Consider the following 20,494-nt stretch of genomic DNA (forward strand, 5'->3'; position numbering starts at 1 on the left):
CAAGCGTTCCCCCAAAGAAACAGCCCAGCTAGACTAGCCTACAATAAAGCCTGCAATCAACCCCAACCATAGATACAGAGATCCAAGTCAACTCTCAGTGCCCCAATCTTAAATAAGTGCTCAGCCAAGGATCACCAGACTTCCAAGGAAAGCTTCTAGCAACAAATACAGTGACCAAAACCAGCAAACAGAAAAAAAGCAGGTTGGAAGAAATAGAGACCCATGTAAAGAAAAGAAAACTTAAAAAAAAAAAACCTTATTATTAATATCCTCAGAGAGATAACAGAGCATATTTCATCCACAAAATAAAAACAGGATGCTATGGAAAAGGAACACTCCAGTAGAGGAAAAAGCTCTTCCCTTTCTCATTTATTCTCATAATAATTTATTTGATCTTTTAAAATTAAATATTAAACCTCAAGAAAATAAATTTAAATAATTACATCTAATATTAATGGAGAGGGATGGAAAGGAGCACATTCTGGACCCTTCTTAAAAATTTCCTTTGTGGGGACTTCCCTGGCAGTCCAGTGGTTAAGACTGTGCTTCCACTGCAGGGGGCATGGGTTCAATCCCTGGTTGGGGAACTAAGATCCCGCAAGGTGCATGGCGCAGCCAAATAAAAAAAAGCAAGCAATACAATACAATTTCCTTTGTACAAACACAATGCACAACTGCAAATGTACACACACACATAAACAACCATGGAAACATGTTAACACTTGCCTGTTTTCTTCTGAGATTTCAATTAAACTCTTCCGTAGATAATGAAGCACTGAAACAAAAAGAATATAATGAAAAATCAGAAATTTAAAACTGTGAACTTTGACTTCAGCACAAGAAAATATTTTAAATCACTGCCACCCAAAATGATATCACAGAAGTAGAAATTTAAAAGGAAGGCACACCATGTACGTTAGTCATCTGCAGTACTCCACCCGTTGCCAAGAAACTTAAAAGAACCAGTTCCAAAATGACTTACACAAGCAGTCACCTCTCAGAATAAAATAAAGTAATAGGACTTACCATTTTCAAGAAGATTATTAACACTTGATCTACCTGTGGGGGGAAAATTAACACTGGTAAGCAGTTTCAGAACCAAAATTAACATCATTTAAAACACTGATGTAACGACAGGTGTTAGCCAGAAAAAGTACTAGAAAAGAGCTGGCTTACCCAAGTCAAAGTTCTCCATACAGGAAGATATATTGTCAATAACTTTCCTATAAGAGTATAGATCAGTAGTAGTATTCAATTCTTCCTGAAGACGAGAAGTAAAACTCTGCGTAGCCTCAGTTAGAAAAAATTCAGGTAGGTCATTTAGTGAGCTAGAAAAAGAACCAAATATTAAAAATCTGACAACCTTAGAGTATGTACAAGGATATGTAGGGAGGGAGGGGAATATTATAAATGAAATATTGAATGACACCTTCAAAATACAGCCAGGAAATTATAACATTACACCACGAGAAGACAGATCAGGAACTCTCTCTCATCTGGTCTCCCTGCTTCCATATTAATTCCCTCCCATTCTGCAGACTATCCTCAACAGAGCAGCCAGAGTGATATTACTAAAATAACATGTTACTCCTCTGCGTAAAACCATCCAACAATGTTCTTCTCAGTCAAAGCAGTAGCCAAAGAGGTTACATTGACTTATGAGATCCTACACGATCTGGGCCCACCATTATCTCTCTGCCTCATCTTGATCCTTGTTCACTTCACTCTAGCTACACAGCCTTCCTCCATTCCAACAACATGCCAAAGTCTTTGTACTTGTTATTTCCTCTACCTGGAACTCTCTTCCCTCAAATATACCCAATAATCATTTCCTCGCCCCTTTCAGGTCAATCTCAAACATCACCCTATCAATGACACTAAGCAAAGATGTATGAAGTCACTACTATATTTTAAACTGTAACCCTCACCCCATCCTTGGTACTCCCTTTCCCAATTCTCTGCTTTATTTTTTTTTCTCCATAGCACTCATGCCCTCTAATTCCTATATATTTTGCTTATTTATCTATCTTCTGTCTTCCTCTTAGAAGTAACCTCTGTTCTGGACTGTTCTATTCACTGTTTCCCCAATGCCTAGAAGAATACTTGACACATAGTAGATAATCAATAAAAATTTACTGAATGGATAAATTAAATTTAATGCCAATTTACCACAGTTAATCTAAATTAACATTTTTTTAAAAATTTGACTCAACAGTTCTAAAGCTTTTCTGGAAGGAAAAAAAAATGTGAAAATAGAATATTCTGAAAAACAAGAGTCACTACAGAGATGACTTGTTCTAGTATATAATTAAACCATAGTATCAAACTATAGTGAATAAAAGTGTGATGTTGGTGGGTAAACAAATAGACCCAAGTCTAAAATCAAACCTTTGCTTATACAAGACCATAGAACATAATAATATGGCATTTCAAATATGTGGTGAATAATGGACTATTCAATAGTTTGGGGATAAGTGGCTCCCCATACAGAAAAGAAAACTAAGTTGGATCTCTATCTCACACTACACTCAAAACTTAATACCAGATAGATTTAAAAGTTAAACAAACAAAAAGGGTATTTTCAGATAACTAATTTTATATAATCTTGTATTAGAGAAAGCATATACAAGCTGAAACTCAGAAATCTATACAAAGGAAAATATTTGCAGGTTTGAGTATGAAAATTTTTTTTAAATTTTTATAAAGCAAACATCAGGAAGAAAGTTTAAAGACAAGTAACAAAATAAAGGAATATATTTGGCACGTAATCTGTATAGATCTCTTATAAATAAAGACATTCTACAGTTGGCTGCCTTCCTGCAGGCATTCTCCACACCCTTCTTTGCTGGCAAAGCTCACCTTCCACTAAAGGGCTAAAGGTGTGACACCTTTGCTTCCTAACCATTTTTTACAACGAGGGAGAGAGAAAGTATATGACCCAATCTTGACAATGAATATCGACAGGACCTTCAATGAAAAGTCTACTGGGACCTTCCACAAAATGTTTTTTCTCTCCAATAAAAAGAAATGCGGAGGAGGAAATTTCCTTTTTTTTTTCTTTTTGCCAATTGCAGTAAAGTCTATATAAGGTGCTTGTAACTCTGAGGGAAGATAGGGCCAAAACAATGAGAAAAAGATGGAAAACATCAGGATATTCAATGACATTTGTTGACTACTTCACCGAAACCCTATAACTGGCCAGTATTTGATCATTTGCTTTATGACACAATAAATACACTTGCTTAAAGAAAAAAAAAAAGATATTCTAACAAGAAAACATACTAAGATATGTAATCACCAAAAAAAAGTAAAATAGTCAAAATCCACACGTTAAAAAATATTGACTCTTGGGGACTTCCCTGGTGGCTCAGTGGTTAAGAATCTGCCTGCCAATGCAGGGGACATGGGTTCAAGCCCTGGTCTGGGAAGATCCCACATGCCACAGAGCAACTAAGCCCATGTGCCACAACTACTGAGCCTGCGCTCTAGAGCCCATGTGCCACAACTACTGAGCCTGCGCTCTAGAGCCTGCGAGCCACAACTACTGAGCCCGCATATCACAACTACTGAAGCCTGCGTGCCTAGAGTCCATGCTCCACAAGAGAAGCCACCACAATGAGAAGCCCACACACTGCAACGAAGAGTAGCTCTCACTTGCCACAACTAGAGAAAGCCCGCGGGCAGCAACGAAGACCCAATGCAGCCAAAAATAAATAAATAAATAAATTTAAAACAAATAAAAAATATTCACTCTCACTAGTAACCTGGCAAATGCAAATTATAACATAACACCATTTTTCACCTACCAAATTTTAAAAGATTTAAAGATTGATTTTATTCAGTGTTGGAAAGATATGAAGAAAAAGGCACTCTTATTCACTTGTTAGAAGGAGTATAACATGGTATCGTGTTGAGGATTACGATTTAGCAATATCTATCAAAAATTTTGATAGGCGTAAGTTTGGTCAAGAAATTCCTCTTCTAGGAATTCATTTCAGAGAAATACACATATAAAATTATATACATAATTAAGAATATCACTGTAGCATTGCTGGAATAATGAAAATCTGAAAACAAACTATCAATGGAGAAGTGATTAAATAATATGTAATACGGCACATATAAATTTCGGTACATCCATATTATGGAATATCTAGCTGTTAGAAAGAATGAGGACTTTCGGTGGAAATGTAAAACGGTGCGGCCATATGGAAAATTGTTCGGAAGTTCCTCAGAAAATTAAAAATAAAATTACCATATGATCCAGCAATCCCACTTGCGGGGGATTGCTATATACCCTAAAGAACTGAAAGCAGGATCTCAAAGAGATATTTGCACAACCATGTCCATTATTCACAATAGCCAAAAAGAGGAAGCAACCCAAATGTCTATCAATAGACTAATGGATGAACAAAATGTGCTATATACATACAATAGAGTATTAATCAGCCTTAAAAAGGAAGGAAATCCTATCACATGCTACAACATGGATGAATCTTGAGGACATAAGTCAGTCACAGAAAGATAAATACAAATGTTTTACTTATACAAGGTATCTAAAGTAATCAAAATCATAGAAAAAGAAAGCAGAATGGTGGTTGCCAAGGGCTAGGGGGAGGAGGAAATACGGAGTAGTTGTTTAATGGGTATTGAGTTTCAGTTTTGTAAGATGGAGAAGTTCTAGAGATCCATAGCACAACAATGTGAATACACTTAACACTACTGAACTGTACACTCAAAATTAGTTAAGATGGTAAATTTTATGTTATGTGGGGTTTTTTTAACCACAATTTTAAAAAAAAAGGACTATACTGACCTGAAAATATCTCTAAGACATTCCTTAGTGAAAAACAACCTACAGAGAAATATGTAGAGTATAACCCCATTTACATAAAAAATAAAAACTAAAGTATAACATACACACACACTAAACCCAAAGGAAAGGTCTAGAAACACCAAAATGTCAAGTGATAACCTTTACTAAGAAAAGATAAGCCAGAAATAGTGAAAAGGCAGGCTCACTTTTTATTTTGTGTACTTCTATATTGCTTAAACTTTCTACACTAAGCATATATTCCTGTATTACCTGTGTAATATAGGTAATATGGTAATATATTCCTAATGTATGCTTAGGAATATATGCTTTAAACATCTGTTTAGACCAAGAAGAGATGGGACACAGAAAAAACAGCAGGATGACAGATTTAAACTTAACCAATAATTGCATTACATGCAAATGGACTGAACCAGGAGTGTGTAAAATACAGCCTACAGCCTATTTTTTTAACGTCTGTGACCTAAGAAGCTTTTTTACATTTTTAAAGAGTTACGATAAATAAATAAGTAAATAAACAAAACAAAGAAGAAATTGTATGAATGAAATTGCTAAGTGATACATTTCAGTTCAGTTTTACCAAACCATAGAGGGAACCTTAAACACTGGTTACTTTTGGTCAAACTAAACATTTACAACGTCTAACTTTTCTTTTTTTCCTTACCTTGCCAAGACTTTCTTCAAGGGATTCTTTAGATTCAAAGAAAGATAAATGCCTGCTAAAATATCCAAACAACTTCGAATAGTGGGATCACACTTCCCATTTTTATTTGCCTTCTCCAGTAAGGGCACAATCTATAATCCAAAGAATTCAAAGCCATAGTAATGTTTTTCTAATATCAAGAATAGTAAAGTAACATAGATTCAAATACTTTTTTAAGTCTCACCTTTAATGTGTAATATTTTCCACTCTACACTGTTAAGGGTACTAATTTAAACATTATTTAATTTAATTTAAAACTATTTCAGTATTTATTAAATATTTAAACCATGCCCCCAACTCCCACTTTATCCTCCAGACCCACCTTCAATGAGTAGACTTGTTAATGGCTTAAGGTACAGGAATTCTGTAGCACTACTGAAAACCAGTAATACATTTAATTGCTTCCCCCAAAATATTATGCAACTTCAAATGATAAATCCTAATAATGAAATGCTCGTAAGGACAGTCTTTACATTTTAAGTTAACTTTTTAACGTGCCTGCTAAAAATTTTTGAAGATTAAGATTAACAGAATTTTTTTTTTTAACTTATCTCCACAAAAAAGTTATGTACAGAGAGGGCAGACAGCAAGAAGCAAGAACTACAATCCTACAGTCTGTGGAACAAAAAACACATTCATAGAAAGATAGACAAGATGAAAAGGCAGAGGGCTACGTACCAGATGAAATAACAAGATAAAACCCCAGAAAAACAACTAAAGAAGTGGAGATAGGCAACCTTCCAGAAAAAGAACTCGGAATAATGACAGTGAAGAAGATCCAGGACCTCGGAAAAAGAATGGAGGCAAAGATCGAGAAGATACAAGAAATGTTTAACAAAGACCTAAAAGACTTAAAGAACAAACAAACAGAGATGAACAATACAATAAATGAAATGAAGAATACACTAGAAGGAATCAATAGCAGAATAACTGAGGCAAAAGAACGGATAAGTGACCTGGAAGACAGAATGGTGGAATTCACTGCTGCACAACAGAATAAAGAAAAAAGAATGAAAAGAAATGAAGACAGCCTAAGAGACCTCTGGGATAACATTAAACGCAACAACATTCATATTACAGGGGTCCCAGAAGGAGAAGAGAGAAAGGACCAGAGAAAGTATGTGAAGAGATTATAGTCGAAAACTTCCCTAACATGGGAAAGGAAATAGCCACCCAAGTCCAGGAAGTGCAGAGTCCAATACAGGATAAACCCAAGGAGAAACACACCGAGACACATAGTAATCAAATTGGCAAAAATTAAAGACAAAGAAAAATTATTGAAAGCAGCAAGCGAAAAACGACAAATAACATACAAGGGAACTCCCATAAGGTTAACAGCTGATTTCTCAGCAAACTCTACAAGCCAGAAGGAAGTGGCATGATATACTTAAAGTGATGAAAGGGAAGAACGTGCAACCAAGATTACTCTATCCTGCAAAGATCTAATTCAGATTTGATGGAGAAATCAAAAGCTTTACAGAAAAGCAAAAGCTAAGAGAATTCAGCACCACCAAACCAACTCTACAACAAATGCTAAAGGAACTTCTCTAGGTGGGAAACACAAGAGAAGAAAAGGACCTACAAAAACAAACCCAGGGCTTCCCTGGTGGTGCAGTGGTTGAGAATCTGCCTGCCAATGCAGGGGACGCGGGTTCGAGCCCTGGTCTGGGAGGATCCCACATGCCGCGGAGCAACTGGGCCCGTGAGCCACAATTACTGAGCCTGCGTGTCTGGAGCCTGTGCTCCGCAACAAGAGAGGCCGCAATAGTGAGAGGCCCGCACACCACAATGAAGAGTGGCCCCCGCTCGTCGCAACTAGAGAAAGCCCTCGCACAGAAACGAAGACCCAACACAGCCATAAATTAATTAATTAATTAAAAAAAAAGTTCAAAACAATTAAGAAAATGATCATAGGAACATACATATCTATAATTACCTTAAATGTGAATGGATTAAATGCTCCAACCAAAAGACACAGGCTTGCTGAATGGATACAAAAACAAGACCCATATATATGCTGTCTACAAGAGATGCACTTCAGACCTAGGGACACATACAGACTGAAAGTGAGGGGATGGAAAGAGATAGTCCATGCAAATGGAAATCAAAAGAAGCTGGAGTAGCAATACTCATATCAGATAAAATAGACTTTAAAATAAAGAATGCTACAAGAGACAAGGAAGGGCACTACATAATGATCAAGGGATCAATCCAAGAAGAAGATATCACAATTATAAATATATATGCACCCAACACAGGAGCACCTCAATACATAAGGCAACTGCTAACAGCTATAAAAGAGGAAATCGACAGTGACACAATAATAGTGGGGGACTTTAACACCTCACTTACACCAATGGACAGATCATCCAAACAGAAAATTAATAAGGAAACACAAGCTTTAAATGACACAATAGACCAGATAGATTTAATTGATATTTATAGGACATTCCTAGGTTTAGGACAAACCTAGGGAGACAAAAGACCTGTATGCAGAAAACTATGACACTGATGAAAGAAATTAAAGATGATACCAACAGATGGAGAGATATACCATGTTCTTGGATTGGAAGAATCAATATTGTGAAAATGACTATACTACCCAAAGCAATCTACAAATTCAATGCAATCCCTATCAAATTACCAATGGCATTTTTTACGGAACTAGAACAAAAAAACTTAAAATTTGTATGGAGACACAAAAGACCCCGAATAGCCAAAGCGGTATTAAGGGGAAAAAAACGGAGCTGGAGGAATCAGACTCCCTGACTTCAGACTATACTACAAAGCTACAGTAATCAAGACAGTATGGTACTGGCGCAAAAACAGAAACACAGATCAATGGAACAAGATAGAAAGCCCAGAGATAAACCCACAAACCTATGGTCAACTAATCTATGACAAAGGAGGCAAGGATATACAATGGAGAAAAGACAGTCTCTTCAATAAGCGGTGCTGGGAAAACTGGACAGCTACATGTAAAAGAATGAAATCAGGATACTCCCTAACACCATACACAAAAATAAACTCAAAATGGATTACAGACCTAAATGTAAGACCAGACACTATAAAACTCTCAGAGGAAAACATCGGCAGAACACTCTTTGACATAAATCACAGCAAGATCTTTTTTGATACACCTCCTAGAGTAATGGAAATAAAACCAAAAATAAACAAATGGGACCTAATGAAACTTCAAAGCTTTTGTACAGCAAAGGAAACCATAAATAAGACTAAAAGACGGGGCTTCCCTGGTGGCACAGTGGTTGAGAGTCCGCCTGCCAATGCAGGGGACACAGGTTCATGCACCGGTCCGGGAAGATCCCACATGCCACAGAGCGGCTGGGCCCGTGAGCCATGGCCGCTAAGCCTGCACGTCTGGAGCCTGTGCTCCACAACGGGAGAGGCCACAACAGTGAGAGGCCCGTGTACCGCAAAAAAAAAAAGACTAAAAGACAACCCTCAAAATGGGAGAAAATATTTGCACACGAATCAACAGACAAAGGATTAATCTCCAAAATATATAAATAGCTCATGCAGCCCAATATTAAAGAAACAAACAACCCAATCCAAAAATGGGCAGAAGACCTAAATAGACATTTCTCCAAAGAAGATATACAGATTGCCAGCAAACACATGAAAGGATGCTCAACATCACTAATTATTAGAGAAATGCAAATCAAAACTACAATGAGGTATCACCTCACACCAGTTAGAATGGGCATCATCAGAAAATCTACAAACAACAAATGCTAGAGAGGCTGTGGAGAAAAGGGAATCCTCTTGCACTGTTGGTGGGAATGTAAACTGATACAGCCACTATAGAGAACAGTATGGAGGTTCCTTAAAAAACTAAAAATAGAATTACCATATGACCCAGCAATCCCACTACTGGGCATATACCCAGAGAAAACCATAATTCAAAAACACACATGCACCCCAGTGTTCATTGCAGCACTATTTACAATAGCCAGGTCATCGAAGCAACCTAAATGCCCATTGACAGACGAATGGATAAAGAAGATGTGGTACATATATACAATGGAATATCACTCACCATAAAAAGGAACGAAATTGGGTCATTTGTAGAGACATGGATGAATCTAGAGACTGTCATACAGAGTGAAGTAAGTCAAAAAGAGAAAAACAAATATCGTATATTAATGCGTATATGTGGAACATAGAAAAATGGTACAGATGAACCAGTTTGCAGGACAGAAATTGAGACACAGGTGTAGAGAACAAAAGTATGGACGCCAACGTGGGAAAGTGGCGGGGGGTGATGGTGTGGTGTGATGAATTGGGAGATTGGGATTGACATGTATACACTGATGTGTATAAAATGGATGACTAATAAGGACCTGCTGTATAAAAAAATAAATAAAATAAAATTCAAAAAACAAACAAACAAAAAGGTATGCACAATTATTTCATTATCCTACCTATATACAGCTCCAATAGTGGTGGCAGCCTAAGTATGGCTTCTTTTGCTACTCTGAATAAAAAGATATCATACAATGAATAGAAAAAACAAAACAATCCCTTATTCTTTAATGATACATTTATATTAAATAATTGGGAGCCAAAAATTATCAGTTAATTTTAAAAGTCCATAATAGCATGATAACCTTCAAGATGCACTCATGAATATCAAATCAGCCTTACCTGTTTAACATAATGGATCTGTGACACTCCATCAGTGAGTTGTACACAATGTAACAGCAAAGAAGCTAGATTCTTCCCTTCTACATCAGCCAAAGCTACATAACACACACAAAAAAATTTCTTCAGTGATTTAACAATATATGGATATGAGTTTGCCTTAATCATGTGTTCTATAAAATTTAAATATTTATAAACAAACAAAAAAAAACCTGGCAGAACTTAGTCTGAAGATAGAAGTTTAAGAAAACCATTTTACAACCAAAACTGAATGTAAAGAACGTGGAATAATTAAATACCAAGAGTTTGAACATTATGTGATATGGAGTCCCAGAGATAAATATACTGTTTGCAACCTAAAAAAGAGATCAACAAATGAAGTCAGAAATCACTTACATCTCAAAGTTTCAAGGTCCTGATGACAAACGGTCAATGAAGTAACTTGAGTTTCTTTCTTCTTCTTTACACCCATTTTAAATAGAATTAACAGTAGTCACTACAAGAAAGAAGAGTTTTAAGACACTAATGCACTAAAGCCCTCAGTACCACTGACATTTTGGGCCGGATAATTCTTTGCTATAGAGTGTTGTCCTGGACACTGTAGGATATTTAACACATCCTTGGCCTCTACCCACTAGATGTCAGTAGCATCCTCTTTCCTCTAAGTTGTGACAACCAAAAAATGTCTCTAGTCATTGCCAAATGTCCCCTGGGGAGCAAAGTTGCCACAGACTGAGAACTACTGATCTAAGGATTTCTGCTTTGAAAAACTTGTTTAGACTCAAGAAGAGTTTATTAATGTCTAAAGTTACTTTTACCTACCCAGTCTTTATATTTTAAAATACAGCAAACCTTCATTTTAGTAATAACAAAGAAACCAGTATGGTTTTTCAAAAATAAACTACACATACCTAACCTCCGTGACTTCTTAGACTGACAGATCAGGAGGTATCATGAGATGCTATATCTTTATTTCTGCAAAATATTTAATAAAGGAAACTTTCACATACTATCCTTGTGAGTTTGCTTTTAGTTAACGAACAGAGTTTGTTTCAGCTAACAGGGTTCATAATGGGCTGAACAAATGTACTCAGAGGATACACACTAATAGTACCACGCGCTCTGAAGACAAGCCGCTAGGGAAATGCCACACAGGGCTCTCTTCTTGGTGCAGTTAGCATTTTTAGCAGTGTTTATAATGTAGACATTAGAGGATATAACATAGTGAATTTATAAAAGACACAAACGTGGGAGCACATGTTGGATGATGGAATTAGGATTAAAAAAAAAAGACCAATAAACTGGAATAAATTTACCAAGATGAAACAGAAATAAATGTAAAATGCTGCATTTGGATTAGAAAAATATAATCTAGAAATACAGGATGGGGAGGTGGGGGAGAAAATATGTGATTTGAAACAGCTCAATATGTGGTTTGAATATTATATGTGAGCCAATAGCACAACATGACTGTTAAAAACCACATTAGAAGTCAGCTAGACCAAGGGAATGCCTGATCCCTTGGTCATCTTCACAGGTCAGGTGACATGTGGAGCATTAGATGCTATGCTGGTTGCCATATCTTAAGGAGCCATAGCAAATGATGGAGCTTCCAAGGAACAGCCAGATTTCTGAAGGGCCAAGAGAGCACCTCCTTTCAGAAAACAGTTCAGTTAACCAAAGGTGTTTAGCCTGGAGAAAAGAGGACTGGACAAGTGCCTTAAAAGAGCCGCTGTTGTTGGAGGACTGCTTTGGAGAAAGAGGAATAGATGTCTTCTGTCTTTTTTTTTTGGCTGCACTGCACGGCTTGCAGGATCTTTTCTCTGACCAGGGATTGAACCCGGGGCCACGGAGTGAAAGCACCAAGTCCTAACTACTGGACCACCAAGGAAGTCCCAGATGTCTTCTATCTGAGATGGCTATAGAATTTGTAGATGTCTATAGAATTAGGAAATGTCAGTGCAAGCTTCAGGGAGGCCAGTTCCAGCTCAATACAAAGGAAGAATGCTATGGTTCAACTATAAAATGTGCTGCCTTTCAAAAGAGAATTTCCCAATGCTGGGAATACCCAAACAGAAATTGAATGAACCCTTTCCACCTGTACTCCTGCAACAACCTCCCAACTGGTCTCCAAACTTCCATTCTGCTTCTGAAGAGTCCATTTTCTTCACAGTCATCAAAGCAAATTTTTTCAAATCTAATTACTCTCTTTCTTAAAACTTTCCAAGGGCTTTCATTTTCACTTAAAATAAAATCCAAATTTGAGACTTTGGCCTTCAAGGCCCTAAATAATCTGGCCATGCTTTCCCCTGCAGTTCATCTCAAATTAATCTTCTCTTCACCATCTAGGGGACTTTGCACTTCCTGATACCTCTGTCTGTTAGGCTTATTCCACCAAATCTTTGCAAGGCCAACTCTTCATCATTCAGGTCGCCTCTCAAATATTACCTCCTCCAAGAAGCCTTCCATGACCACTCTATCGAAAATGCCACCACTCCTACGCATATACAGACCATTTCTATTGCTTTATTTTCTTCATAGTACTTACTACTACCTGAAGTTACAAGAACTTGTTTATTTGCATATTATCTGTCTCCCCTAGTAATAAATTCCATGAAGGCAGCAACTTTAATCTGTTTTGTCCACTGTTTTAATTCTCAATTCCCAAAACAGTACCTGGTACATATTAGGTGCTTAATAAATATCTGATGAATAAACAAATGAGTTATTTAAAAAACATTTGTCAGTGATGTTCTAAAAGGTATGTATACCTTTAACAGCAGCAAGTGGACTACGTGTCATCTTAAGTAAATTCTATATCCAAATGACAAGCTAGTCCTGACACTGAAGAACCTTTGGTCCCTTTGCTAAGTAAGAAGTCAATACAGCAATGAAATGTGAAAATCCACTTAACAGAAAATGGTAATAAAAATGGACACAGAAAAGCATTGACAAGGTAAGAATCTGAAAAGTGACAAGATTAGATCAAGGGGAATATCACTGGGGATCACTTCCTAGGTAAGTCACCAATATACAAAGCTTAGAAGGAATAGAGATAGACAACTGGGGAGGCTATTCTCTGGTGAATGGTGAGCAAATCTTCCTCGGGATTTGATCCTGGAACCCTCAAGACTGCACAAAGAGGTCTGGTGCTTATGCGTGCTCAATGGATGCCTAAACGTTTGTCCTGAAGAACTGGGCCTCCCAATAGCGGAAAATCCCGTGCCCACCTTAAGGTACTGCTTAAGTGGCCAGAAGATGCTCAGTAAATTATACTCCTCCTGGGTCCCACTGGCTGCTTCCCTTCTGATTGCTGCTTCACTCCCATCTACAACTTTCTGGCTGACTCCCACAAACATTATCTGGGCAATTTCCCAACCACGTGGAGGCCGGGGAATGACAGGTAAAACAAAAGTGGTTAAAGCGCTATCTCCATGGAGACCTAAGCGACCGGAAATCAGTTTCAAGACCGCCAAATTCTCGCGTAACTGAAGGACGGGAATTGGTGAACATCGCCTGGCGGCCCTAGCAAAGTGGCCGAGCCGAGTCGTGGAGAGTCGAACGCTACCGCGGATGGGACAAGCAGGACGCCTGGGAGCCAAACCTCGTTCCCGTGAGAGTCCGAGAAGAGTCGCAGCTCTCAGGACGAGTCCCGGAAGCTGGTCTAGTTCTACGGTGTCTCCGTGGCTCACAGCGTGGTCTGTAGTCGACTACCGGGTCGAGGCGAGGGGAGGGAAGGAAGAGGACCTGGAGGGAAGGAAAGGAAGAGGACCTGGAGGGAAGGAAGAGGACCTGGAGGGAGAATCATCGCGAGAATTGAGCTAATGAACTCCTCCAATCAGGAATCCAGAGGGGTGGTGATGTCACCGGAGAACCGGTGTTAGTGAGTTTGGTCAGACCCTACTTTAAAGAGTGCGCGCGGTACCTCACTTGAACCGCTAGGGCGAACCCTGCCCGCCTCCTTACTCTTAGGTAAGCTTTGACAGTGGCCTCCACACCCCTGAGTCCCTGGGAAGCACTTTTGCCTTAACCCAGACGTTCCTCCTTCTCCCTCTCAGCCTCCTCAGCGCAGAGACAGGGAGAAAACTGCCTCCGGGCCTTTAGAATCAGGAGCCTGATGACTTTAGAGCCTGTGAGAGGGGGTAGGGGATGGAACGGGCAGTCAACTGAAGCCACAGTAAGAATTTTGACTAAGATGCGAAGTACGGAAATGAACTAACGTATGCCACAGTACAGGTATTCATTCAGCAAACAGTTAATGAATGCTATTGTCGGAGCTGTTACCAGGCGCTATCCTTGAAAGTTATCCTATTTAGGATATATATATTATGCAGAAAACCAAATTACCAGATGGCTCGGCCCTTTAAAAATACATAAAATAAGTAGGTGCCAACCTCTACACTAGGAGCTGGGACGGGGGTAAGATCAAGAAATAGACATGGAGGTTATGTTCAAGTGCAATTAATTTGGGAAATACAGAGAAACATTCCAGTTCCCCAAACCTTTAGTCAGATTGATGATTTTAAATCATTACTTTTCTGAATTTTATCTCACCTCCGTTTGTTTTTCTTTGTAGTTTTATCACCTGTGTATGTATCACTAAACAGATCTTATTTTGTTTGATTTTGAGCTTTGTATGTGGAATCGTTTGTTTTCTCCAGGACTTTGCTTCTCTCAGCATTGCTTTTGGCATCCACAGAAAAGCAGGTCTGTGTAGTTCTTTCATTCACTGTTGTATAGTATTCCATTGTTTAATATACCACATTTATCCATTCTAGTCCTCTGGAGATTTGGATTGTTTCCAGCTTTTGCACTAACAATGCTGTTGTGAAGTGTCTTTTACATGTCAGCTGATGAGTGTGTGTAGAACTTCCTCTACAGCAATTTTTTTCTAATTTTGACTGGGACCGATAGTAAGAAATACATTGTACCTTAAACCAAGTACACCTAAGTACTCACACATACATAACTGAAACAAAAATTTCTTGAAATATTTGTTATTCTACAAGAGCTATGTGCTCTGATATTTTCTTTTTTTTTTTAAGTTATGGTAAAATACACATAACAAAATTTACCATCTTAACCATCGTTTTTTTAAAAAAAGAAGAAGAAAGAAACAACAGGCTCAAGGTGGAGCCACTAGCCCCCAGGACAGCAAACCAAGACCTAATGGCAGTTTCAGCCTGTCTCAAGCACAGAATTTCTGGAATTGCTTATCAGCACTAGAGAGGTAATCTTACCTGAAACAATCCTTTCTTTTCCTTTACTCATAACTTCTTTGTCCCACCCCATTTCTATAAAAGCTTTCCATTTTGTACCACTGAAGGAGTGCCTTTCTATTTACTAGATAGGATGCTGCCTGGTTCATAAATCATTGAATAAAGCCAATTAGATCTTCACATTTACTTGGTTGAATTTTGTTTTTTAACACCATTTTTAAGTGTTTTCCTTTTTTAAATATATGTTTCAGTCTCACTGAAGTAACTTCGTAACGATCAATGGATTACAACCCTTTTTAAATTTTGGCCCAACCATTTGAAAGTAAGGGGCATTTGAGAGTAAGATGTTGTGAGTCTTCCCCCCACAAAGTTAGAGCATGAGCTAGGAGGCAAACAAACACAATTAACATGTATGTGCAAAGGTGGTAACTGCCATAGAAAAAACGGGGAATAGAAGAGAGTGAGGGGGAGATCTGTTGCCATTTTAAATAGAGTGGTCAGGGTAGGCCTCCTGGAGTAAGGATTTGCGAGAGATGTGGATAACCTGAGGAAGAGCATTCCATGTGGAGGGAATAGCCACTGCAGAGGTGTGTCAGGGCAGGAGCTTGGTGAGGAAGAACAGCAAGGAGGCCAGTGTGGCTAGAGCCAAGCCAGCAAAGGTATAGGTTATAGGGAATGAAACAAGGGAGTTTCAATTATGTAAAGCCTTACAAGGACTTTTACTGTAAGTGAAATGGGGAGTCATTTTGAGCAGAAGAGTGATAGGATTAATCTGCATTTCAAAAGAGTCCCTGGAGCTACTTTGTTGAGGCTAAGACTTTAGTGGAAGTGGGAAGACTTCCCACTTCAATGAGTGAAGAGGCTATTGCTATAAACTAAGCAGGCAAGATGCTGGTGGCTCAGACCAGGAAGGTAGCAGTGGAAAGTGTGAAGAGTGGACAAATTCAGGATATGATTTGGAAGTAAGCCAACAGGATTTTCTGAAGGATGGGATATGGAGTATGAGGAAAAGAGTCAAAGATGGTTCCAAGATTTCAGACCTGAGCAACTGGAAGGATGAAGTTGCCATTCATAGAGTGATCAGGGCAAAAGTTTGCTTGGAGTGGATTTGAATGGGTTTAGAAGAGACTGGGAGGAAAGGAATTGACAGTGACAAGATCAAGCAGCGACAATGGCAGTATAGTACACAGTGGCAAATAAATGGAATGGTAACTCCTAGGGGAAATAGAGGCAAGAGAAAGTTCAGGTTTTAAAGACTGAAAGAGTAACGTGTTTGGAAAAGACGTTTTTTTTTGGAGTCAACTTGCACCACCAAATTGAGACCACTTTAAATTCTCTGCTTGGGACTTTTCAGAACACAGCATGAATTTGGACCATGAACCTTTTTTTTTTTTTTTTTTTTTTTTTTTTTTCATGAACCTTTTTTTAAGTAGCTATATATTTTATTTGTAAAAATGTAGTCCAAGGGAATTTTTAAAGAATCAGTAATCCTTGATATATAAAAGTATAAAAGAAAACACTTAAATGGCATCTTATGGTAAAAGTGGACTACATAAAATCATGAAAAGTAATCAGTATATCTGTGTTTTGTTAAGTGTAGTTTTACTTTAAATATGTACCTGTTAAAGCAGCGTTTTCCCTTCAAGTAGGGAAGGGAATATTTTTATAGTTATTTAATGACACATTTTCACACATAATGATTTTTTTAAGTTCTTTTACATTTGAAAGGATGTTTGAATAATTAAAATTTCACCTTTTAAAACCACAAAAAAGGGATTTAATTGCCTACTCATTTAATACTTGTTCATAAACTTCACTCCAATCACAGGTATCTACTATAATAGGTATTGTTTTCCATAACTGAAAATCTCAATGGAGTCTGTCAGTCTCAGAGTCACCCTTACATTCTAAAAAACACACTTTATGAGAATAATCTGCCAGTAGTGTATGGTGATTTACATAATTAAGGAATCCCTCCTAATAAGCTCTATTTAATAGCTTCATGTCTAAAATGAAATCCAAAAGCATATACTAGAGTATGAATATGAATATTTTATTGTTTGTTAATATAAGATGATATTTTCTGGCCAGGAGTCTCTCATGAGGTTGCAGTCGTCCAAAGGCTTAACTAAGGGTGGAGGATCCATTTCCAAGATGACTTAACTCAGTGGTGCTTGTTGTTTACAAAAGGCCTTAGTTCCTCCCCATGTGGGCCTCTCCCCCAGGCTGCTTGAGCTTTCTCACAACATGGTAGCTGGCCTTCCCCAGAAAGAGCAAGGTAGAAGCTTCAATGGCTTTTATGGCCTAGCCACAGAAGTCCCACACCATGTCAACAATATCGCATTGATTACAAAGTTCAGTCCTATTCATTGTGAGAGGGGACTACACCAACCCATAAATGCCAGGAGGCCAGTATAGTTGGGGGGCCACTTTGGAGGCTAGCTACCACAGTCTATAACACATCTACAAATTTCTCTTGATACTTAAAATGTACTGACTAATGGATCACAACTAAGGAATGATTTATTTACGAGTTGTTTGATTATAATTTCCACAGTATATCTTAAGGAAACACTAATGCTCATGTGTTCTTACAAACTTATTTGCCTTTAATGACATACATTTTCATAGAAGACAGCCACAGAATTTAAACATAAAACTAGGTTTACTAGATGCACGAGGATCCGTGGCGCCTGAGACGGGGTTTCAACCTGGCTTCCCAGGATGTTGGTAGCCTTCATACCAGACTGGCTGAGAGGCAGGGCAGAAGTCAATCAAAATGATCCAGTGGGTCCTAGAGGAGAATGACCAGCTGATCTGCTGTATCGTGGAGTGTCAGAACAAAGGCCAGGCAAATGAGTGCACCCAGTACCAGCATGTGTTACACAGAAATTTCATTTATTTGGCTACTATCACAGATGCCAGCCCAACCATTGCTTCAAAAGCAATGGAATAATCTTCCAGTTGGCTGTTGTGAGGAGTCATTGAATGTAATTCATTTCCTATGAAGTAGAATCTTTACCACCTCAACTGCTTAAAACATGAATGAAACTGCTGTGACTCTCAAATATGTGAAGAAAGCTACTAAATTAACTGTATTCTCAACGTAAATATTTATTTTAATAATTAAGCAAATTCCCTAAAAAAACAAAAAAAAGGTTTGTTAGGTTTGTTATGAATGAGGCACATTTTAGATGTTCTTGAAACTCTTTCTTTTTTTATTTTATTTTGATTTAAAAATTTTTTATTTTTGGCTGCGTTGGGTCTTCGTTGCTACGTGCAGGCTTTCTCTAGTTGCAGAGAGCAGGGGGCTACTCTTTGTTCCGGTGCACAGGCTTCTCATTGCGATGGCTTCTCTTGTTGTGGAGCATGGGCTCTAGGCGTGCGGGCTTAGTTGCTCCGTGGCCGGTGGGATCTTTCAGGACCAGGGATCAAACCTGTGTCCCCTGCATTGGCAGACGGATTCTTAACCACTGGGCCACCAGGGAAGTCCCAAACTTTTCCTTTCTAAAGAACTCTGATCTTATCCCTTCCCTACTTAAAAGCACATGATGGCGCTCTTTTATGTATTCTTTCTTTCCTTCACCAAACACCAGCCTCCAACTTGTGGGACCTTCTCAGTATTCCCTGAAAGCACTGATCTTTCATGCACTGTGCTGTCTGCTTGGAAGGTTTTTCTTGCTTTTTATTTTTCTCTTTAAGATTTTTTTTTTTTTTGATGTGGACCATTTTTTAAAGTCTTTATTGAATTTGTTACAATATTGCTTCTGTTTTATGTTTTGGTTTTTTTGGCTGGGAGGCATGTGGGATCTTAGCTCCCTGACCAGGGAGGGATAGAACCCGCACCCCCTGCACTGGAAGGCGAAGTCTTAACCACTGGACCGCCAGGGAAGTCCCTCAGAAGGTCTTTCTTATTCCCACCCGCAAAACTTCCTCACACTTGAAGATACATCTCACATGTCACCTCCTCAGTGAAACCTGACAAGAAATTCTTGTTTTTACTGCCAGTAGTTTTGTCTCAGCTTTGTCACTTTGTCTCAGCATTGTCACTTTGTTGGGACATGCTAGTCATTTGTATGCTTGTCAGTCTTCCTATTAATTTCTGAACTTTTCCAAGACAGGAGCCATCTTTAGGTCCTTATTGACTAGTACAGTGCTTAGCGTGAGTAACTCAGCAAATATACTTGTTGGGTTAGGATAATAGACCATCAAGTTCTTTTCCAGCGTTAATGTGCAATGATGCTTACCTTACCACTATGTGGCAGCAAACTACAGAATTACTTCCACCTTTCAATAAGGAGTTCAGCCAGGATGAATGTTCACCAGACAATGGTTTTCCTGGGAGTAGAATTACAGGAGGCCCTCACTTTCCATGTTGTTTATTTCTGCACCATTTGAATGATAGCATATTTTTTCATGTGGAATATAGAATTCATCCAGAAAAATACATAAAACAAATATTTACAAATAGATTTTAGCTTATTAACTTCTACCCAAAGTGTGTTAGAATAGCTTGTCAGCTCAGTTTAAATGCTATATTTATTATGAAGCATAACATTCAAATAGAAAATTACTTTGTTTATGAAAATTGCTCAATATTATGTTTCTAAAATTCATAGTGCTGCTTATACTTTTTACAAAAAAATCAAATATTTAAACTTTAAAAGAAAATTTCAGTGAGTAACTTAAAAATTAAGTCATAAGGAAAATAGTTATAAAATAATATGACCCGGAAATATTAGAACAGCAAATCATATATACATTATGTTTACAACTTGATAAAAAAATGTGGATACTGTGAATAAGAATTGGAAAATAATGTGTTTTGAAAAGCAGTTAATCAGGCTGGTAACATTATGAGTGAACTTTTTTCTTCTTAAACTTTAGTGTAACACTAGTTTAATAGAGTTTTCTTTTAAGGCTTGTTTTTGCAGGTTGTAGAGTTGCTAATTGGAACACCCTCAAATTACCGAAAACTTAATATTTTTTACCAGCTGAATTTTATTATTGTCATTTTGAAGAAAGGCAGCAATTATGTTGGGCACAGATGGAAAAACACAAAAATTTTAAATACAT

At 37.9% G+C, this 20,494-nt stretch overlaps 1 protein-coding gene and 1 pseudogene across 5 annotated transcripts in view; one reads left to right on the top strand and one right to left on the bottom strand.

Moving 5' to 3' along the window:
* The window catches only part of THADA (THADA armadillo repeat containing), a 314,598-nt gene extending 300,657 nt beyond the window's left edge, over positions 1-13,941 (bottom strand). For 3 of the 5 annotated variants that reach the window (XM_032652726.1, XM_032652727.1, XM_032652730.1), the window contains exons 1-7: positions 13,804-13,941; positions 10,596-10,695; positions 10,203-10,297; positions 5,499-5,629; positions 1,177-1,328; positions 1,027-1,059; positions 727-775 (exon numbers count right to left, since the gene is read on the bottom strand). In XM_032652726.1, the coding sequence (XP_032508617.1) occupies positions 727-775; positions 1,027-1,059; positions 1,177-1,328; positions 5,499-5,629; positions 10,203-10,297; positions 10,596-10,671 (536 nt within the window). In that variant the 5' untranslated portion in view covers positions 10,672-10,695; positions 13,804-13,941. Of the gene's footprint in view, positions 1-726; positions 776-1,026; positions 1,060-1,176; positions 1,329-5,498; positions 5,630-10,202; positions 10,298-10,595; positions 10,696-13,803 lie in introns of those variants that run through there. The other 2 variants (XM_032652725.1, XM_032652728.1) reach the window with 2 other exon arrangements.
* A 4,201-nt stretch (positions 13,942-18,142) lies between these two features.
* LOC116764509 lies at positions 18,143-18,374 on the top strand (annotated as a pseudogene).
* Positions 18,375-20,494: the final 2,120 nt, after the last annotated feature.

The sequence above is a fragment of the Phocoena sinus genome, chromosome 13 (assembly GCF_008692025.1).
Source record: "Phocoena sinus isolate mPhoSin1 chromosome 13, mPhoSin1.pri, whole genome shotgun sequence".
In the NCBI taxonomy this organism is placed as follows: domain Eukaryota; kingdom Metazoa; phylum Chordata; class Mammalia; order Artiodactyla; family Phocoenidae; genus Phocoena; species Phocoena sinus.